The sequence below is a fragment of the Rhinoraja longicauda genome, chromosome 1 (genome assembly GCF_053455715.1).
Source record: "Rhinoraja longicauda isolate Sanriku21f chromosome 1, sRhiLon1.1, whole genome shotgun sequence".
In the NCBI taxonomy this organism is placed as follows: domain Eukaryota; kingdom Metazoa; phylum Chordata; class Chondrichthyes; order Rajiformes; family Arhynchobatidae; genus Rhinoraja; species Rhinoraja longicauda.
Genome location: NC_135953.1, coordinates 57,265,377 through 57,272,032, shown reverse-complemented (window position 1 = coordinate 57,272,032; position 6,656 = coordinate 57,265,377). Strand labels below are relative to the sequence as shown.

Here is a 6,656-nt window from a genome sequence, read left to right as displayed (position 1 = left end):
TTATCCACAGTTACACAAAGGAACGTTTTCGTGGCACTACTCTGTCAATGTAACATCTCAGTGAAAGGCACCTGCAGCATCATATAGCAAAGTCACTATCAACACATTCCGATTCCCTTTGTTTCCTGCTTTATGTAGCATTACTGGTGTGTCTGTAAGTTGTGAACTCTTAGTATTAATGTAAAAATCCTGAACAGGTGATTACACATCAGAAGTGCTTCACATTTGACGAAACTAAGGCCACATCCTTTCAAAACCACTCTCTCAACCACTTGTAGCCATGGGAAGCTCGTGTTTCTGTGAACAGAGTTAACAATTCTTCTTCTTCAGAAGTTGGATTGCTTCAACTATAGCCTAATAAATCTTTATAGAGTTCAGGTACTTTCTCTGGATCCACAGGTCTTGGCAAAAAATGTGTAAACTTCTGATGTCTTTTGGATCTGCTCCCATCTCTTGGAGATCCATCTTTATTGAGTGCAACAAAATATCGTCGGCCTGTGTCGCTGTGTTTATATAAGTTGGAAGAATATGTGTTATACCAATTTTCTTCAAATTGTTCTCTAAAGATAGACTCTGCTGTCAGTTTTTCCTAAAAAGAAAAGAACAGATAAGAAAGTATCACTCACTGCAAATCAATAGTCAGTTAAAATAGGGATCTTTTACATTTATATACAGGATTTTTTTTAAATAGATCAATATGTTATTGAATTTAGTGGTTAGATAATAACATGTTTCAGACTGTAAAATATTTATTCAAACCTGAACTTATCTCAACATTATGGATCACAGAGACCAAGTGCAGATTAGGAGGAGAATGCTCAGAAGGGAGCTAACCTAGTTCATTTTATTTGTTCTAATGACACCAGCAAGGCTGAACTACTGACCTATTAGCCTTAAGAAGATGGCAGACATTTCCACTTCAACAACTGCACTCCTGGTGGTTGAGTGCTGTCACAATTCAAATGCACCAACAACAAAAGAAACTTACTTTGGAACAATTTTTTAATTTCTGATTTCCAGCATCTACAGTTTTATTTTTGAAAATCTGACTTCCATTTTCTTTATAAGTAATGCAATTGTTAATATGATATATGTTGATGATGTTTGTTTTTATAGCAACCTTCACTCAACCTAACTGAATATGTAGACACAAAATGCTAGAGTAACTCAGCGGGTCAGGCAGCATCTCGGGAGAGAAGGAATGGGTGACGATTCGGGTTGAGACCCTTCTGTACTTCTACACTAACTGAATATGCAAGTCAAATCGACTTACTATTAATTAGGCTATTCTTCCTAACATAACCATAAAATGCACAAATGATAATAATGTCATTTAAAGCAACTCTTCTCCAATTTTATTCTTATTTTTGCAATTTAAGGTGTATTGGCCAATACCAAATTGTTTAAATACAATGGTCAGTGTTAAAACAATATTTTTTTAAATTCGGCTTCAAAAATGCATCTAATTCTCTCGATAGCTTTGTAAGTATTTTGCTATTTATACACCACCTGCTGGAATGTAAATCAATTACAGGGGGAAATGTGTAATATGGCTGTTCATAAATCAAAATCCTGCAATTAAAACCATTTCCTCCATAAATTATTTATACAGAACTCATCAATCCTTAATCGAGTACACTGATTTCTTTAACAGTGTCAATATTATATCATCTTAATCAACTATCATTACTGTTTCAATAACAGTAATCACTGCTTTATACACTTTTTATCAGAAAATCTTCTGTTAGAATCTGACAAATTCTGTACATGTTATATTATCCATAGTACAATAATAAAGAAGATAAAGAAGGCTTCAGGTATGTAGGCCTTCATCAATCAGGGTATTGAGTGTAGAATATGGGACATGATGTTACATTGGAGAGACAACATTTGAAGTATTGTGTTCAGTTTCAGTCACCCTGCTATAGGAAGGATGTTATTAAATTGGAAAGAATGCAGAGAAGATTTATGAGGATGTTGCCAGGATTCAAAGGGCTGAGTTATAGGGAGAGATTGCGTAAGCTAGGACTTTAATATTTAGAGCACTAGAGGCTAAGAGATGATCAGATAGGGAGGTTTAAAAAATCATGAGGGGAATTGACGGGGCGAATGAATAGATTCTGTTACACAGTGTTGGGGAATCAAGAACTAGAGGATGTAGGTGTAAGGTGAGAGGGGAAAGATGTAATAGGAACCTGAGAGGTAACCTTTACACTCAGAGGGTGGTGGGTATATGGAACGAGCTGCCAGGGGGGGTAGATGAGGCAGGTACAGTAACAGCATTTAAAAGACACTTGAACAGATAAATGGACAGGTAAGGTTTAGAGTGATATGAGTCGAACAAGAGCAAATGGGACTAGTTTACATGGGATATCTTGGTTTGCATGGATGAATTAGACTGAAGGGCCTGTCGCTCTGCTGTATGACTCTACGAACTCTATGAGTCTCTGATACTCACCAAAGGGGAAATCTAATTGTAAAATTCAAGTAGCATTTTAACAACCTACCTAGCTCATGCATTAATATTCCTGCTAGGTATATTCAATTTAATGTTTATAGTCAGTCACCATTAATATGATGAAATATGCTATAATGAAACTCATCTTTTCCTGCATCAAGTGGCAATATCAGAAATTTGATTGAAGTGAAGCACAGAAGTTATATATCACGAAGCAGTCATTTTACAGTACCATTCCCTAATCAGAGTTAGAGATCTGCCCTCAACCTTCACATCATAAAGTTGGTATCAAGACCATTTATGCTTGAGATCTTTCTGATTGAGATTGCTTAATTGGTAATATTTAACAGAGAATAAAGAAATTTGGAATTGTGTGTCTCCTGACAACCAAATCAAAAATACACGAAGCAGATATTTGACAAGATTCTTAAAATGTCAGATAAATTATTTCTGGACAGTAATAAAATGATTCATTGACCAAAACCAAAACATATTGTTCTCCTCCCAATGTAATTTTCTCTTTGATAAACATAAGCCAAATTTCAGTGCAGGTTGCTCTTAGTTCCCAGAAATTCCCAGCAAACCACAACACATTTTTCACACCGTTTAACAACATTTTAAAAATGCACAAATGCTCATTTGAATTGAGTTGATTTTGAAATATTAGTCAAAATGGGACAAGTGTGTTGTGTATGTCTTTGTACAAACAAAATATGAGTAATAATGTCTTATGTAAAATCTTGCCTGTATTGCACTAGACATATTTTAATTCAAATATCAAAAATACTTAAGATGTGCAATACCGTGCAAAATTATTAGCATTCAAACATGGTTCTGAAACTCGTGTACTCTTCTTCCACATAATGACATAAATATCACAATACTTCAAGATTCATAAGCAGTGAAAATGGAAGAGATGGCGGTGCTGCCCATGTATAGCAATGCAGATCTAATTATGTTCACACTACCATATTGATTTTTCCCCTGATATTTGATTTAGAATCATTTACTTACCGAGCCATACAATTCTCCTTTGTCGTTCATTCCGAGGTACAGACCACTATCCACTCCCCTGATGCTGACCAACCCAACGGCTATGCTGATGAACTCCAGGATTCCTATAAAACAGTACGAAAATGTATTGAAAGTCTGTATTTTCAAAGCCAAGTTGAATAAGCTATAGAATTAAATGTTCATATCAGCCTGCCTTTAGCACGCCCCATATTGCACATACCAAAAACTACAGTGGCATGGAAATTCATCGAGTGCTCAAAATAAGGTTTATGGCTCAATTAGACGTACATTTAGAAGGTTGAATTGCCAGGTAATCTCTAAGATTTCTCCAGGTGCATGCCAGAAGACGAAAGTATTTTGGCCACCGTCCAAAGTTATTTTCCTGACAGTACGGGAGTACAGCCCAATAGGAGTTTAATTTTAGAATTTTTTTTTTTAATGAAACGGCATTTTTACCGGAAGAGTATTAGAATTTTCCAAATACCAGATTGCTGTCGGCGCAGCTTCGCTAGTCAACTGTGTTGGAGAATAGCCAACTCGCACTCGTATTTTTGACATGGGATGGGTGTTTGCGCAGTCGGAGTGATCCAAACGGTTGCAATCTAAAGGTTGGACAATAAGAATCTAGGTCTGGACACCGTGGTTTGTGAAGATCTGTACCGGAGCGGGAATCGGGGAAATCTGACCAGCGATCCGATGCCTTTGTCTCGGAGCCTTTCATTTAATGAATTTATTGTAAAAGGTTGACAGTCGCGTACTGTCTAACATGCTGAAGATCGCGTTTACAGTTTCGTGCGTTTTAACAGGGAACTCGCAATTCTGAACGCTGCCGTAATTAAGTAGTTGTTAAACCCTTAACAGAATCGCGTGTGCCCCGAGGTGCAGAAAATTACAATAAAATGTGATTTATCTTCTCTTGACCACATCAGTGAGAAGGTGCATACGCGTCCAATGAAAGGTGGATGTTTAAAGGAACGTCTCGAGATGTTTGAAGTCATGCCGAGTGATGTCTGCGAGGTGTACCGATTTGGCTCTAAAGTTTGCAGAAGGCACCAAGACCTGGCTTAATCGTCTTGCAAATATTAAAATGCATTAGGACCCAACTATGTTGTAAGCATCGCAAAAATAGATACATAAATAAAATAATTATTGCAACCTTGCGGGAAGAACCGATGCACGAAAAAGCAAAGCGAAAGACGTTAAGACAGTGTCCAAGACCCAAGAACCGCTAAATCACAGCGATTCGCAACAACTTATGACAGTGAACGGTGTAAATTAGTCTTAATGTCATTAGGTTTTTTTCCCCCAGCGTGACTCTGCTTGGTTATATCTCAAAACCTCAGCGTATAAGGAGAAAAGACTAAGATATCAGGTTGTTTTTTTGTTTTACTTTTGAAAGAGGCGTACCTACCGAATCGGCTGTGGTCTCGCCTGGTCCCCTGCACTGTTCCACCTGGAAGAATCTCCAAATGGAAACCAGTCCTGCAGTACAGCTGTCTCCTTCGCAAAATCCCCTGCAAATGCACTAAGTCCGTGGTGGTGCTGCGAGACAGTCTGCTTTCGGTCTGGGCGAGGTGATCGCTGAGGAGCACCGGGGACTCCATGGCAGGAAGAAAGAAAGGCGCCGCCACATGTCCACTGTCCAGACCGCCCAAGTAGCTCCCGACATCGGCTAACGGGGCCATAGCGAGCCGCTGACCACAAACAAGGAAACAGTCCACTACTGAAATAGAAAATGACAAACAAAAGAAAACAAAACAAAAGTAAAAGATTATGGCACTGGTTAATTCTCCGGGTCGCACTTGTTCTATCTATTTCTTGAAAGCGCCTGGAGTAACATATTCTAGTTTGATGCTGTTATGAAAACGGATCAGATTAGCCGACTGTTTATATACATACCGTATGTAAATAAGCCCTCGGGCATATGCTAATAAATTCGTCTCATTCAGATCGCCGAAGTTTTTTTTCATGTATTTACTTTTAACTGCAGCCATACCGCAACATGATCTTACGCAATGATCCAACACACTCGCGGTATAATTAAAACATCGGCCAATGTGACTACGCGCTCTGCACAAACATGCACGGTACTTGGTGCTAAACGGCTGTTGAAAGCTATCTCTTCTTACCTTTTCCCCAAGGAGGGAGATATATTCGTCTTATTTCCACAGTTTAAGACATGGATTTTATCCGAACACCGGGCAGTTTGATTTAATAGGTACTGCTTGATGTCTGTGCAGTACGTGGAACAGGTGCAAGACAAGGTTTGAGCGGAGGCGTTCCCGGAGACTCGTACCTGCCCAGGCACATGAAGGCGTAAATCTGTGGAACACCCCTCCCCCTCCTCCTCACCATCACCACCAGCATGGGATTTTTAGAAGCAAACTTCAATGGTAAATGCTGCATTGATATCATAACATGTTCTAACGGTGGAAGATCGATAAAGCCACGCACCTTCTCTTTCTGAATGGGAACAAACAAGTTGCATGTTGTGGCTCTTTTTATAAAGCTGCACGAGGTTATTACCGAGATTTAGCCGCTTATCAGAAAATGTTTTTGAAAATCGAAAAGATTAGACACAACGTAACGGTCTGAAGAGGGGTCCCGACCCAAAACGTCACCTATCCATGTTCCCCAGGGATGCTGTCCGACCCGCTGAGTTATTCCAGCACTCGGTGTCTTTATTTTCTAAGGTTAGACATTGTCCATCTGAACCAAATCGCATTCACAGACTGTAGAGAAACATATTTTGTCATAAGATTTCATTTGGCATGTACTTTCTACATCTAATGAATATAATACAATGAGCATCCTAACACATTTAGTTTCACAATCCCCCTTCAAAACTTAAATCCGTGTCCGGTGCTTTGTTGAAATAATCGCCAATGTTCCACTGTCAGCCAAACGGGGCCCAGCTTACTGCGATCACCTTGATTATATATCCCAAGAAAATAAGTAACTCCATTGCTTAATTCACTTTTCAATAATAATATTTCCACAGAAAAAGAGGGCAGATAACAAAAGTTAACTTCAAAGAGAGCGTGTATATACAAATCAAACTGGCGATGTTCCAGCTACGGAGGGATTTCCAATTTAATTTTATCTTTGTATTAAACAATAGTGATGAATTACTCGCAACAAGTATCAACGACCCCACAACAGGTGCATGTTGTATTATTTCCAT

At 38.7% G+C, this 6,656-nt stretch overlaps 1 protein-coding gene across 1 annotated transcript; it reads right to left on the bottom strand.

The window, feature by feature from the left end:
- Window positions 1–343: 343 nt before the first annotated feature.
- LOC144599455 (fibroblast growth factor 9-like) lies at window positions 344–5,740 on the bottom strand. The gene is made up of 4 exons (XM_078410390.1): window positions 5,602–5,740; window positions 4,884–5,195; window positions 3,473–3,576; window positions 344–589 (listed from the first exon to the last, which is right to left on the bottom strand). Exons 2-4 carry the CDS (start codon window positions 5,155–5,157, stop codon window positions 344–346), a joined length of 624 nt encoding a protein of 207 aa, XP_078266516.1. The 5' UTR covers window positions 5,158–5,195; window positions 5,602–5,740.
- Between the last annotated feature and the right edge of the window lie 916 nt (window positions 5,741–6,656).

Excerpts from the sequence above, each read along its gene's own strand:
- LOC144599455 (XM_078410390.1), bottom strand. The coding sequence starts at position 5,157 with ATGGCCCCGTTAGCCGATGTCGGGAGCTACTTGGGCGGTCTGGACAGT. Across the intron at positions 3,577-4,883 it reads GCGAGACCACAGCCGATTCG|GAATCCTGGAGTTCATCAGC; the intron begins GTAGGTACGCCT and ends ACTGTTTTATAG. Across the intron at positions 590-3,472 it reads AAGGAGAATTGTATGGCTCG|GAAAAACTGACAGCAGAGTC; the intron begins GTAAGTAAATGA and ends TTTTCTTTTTAG.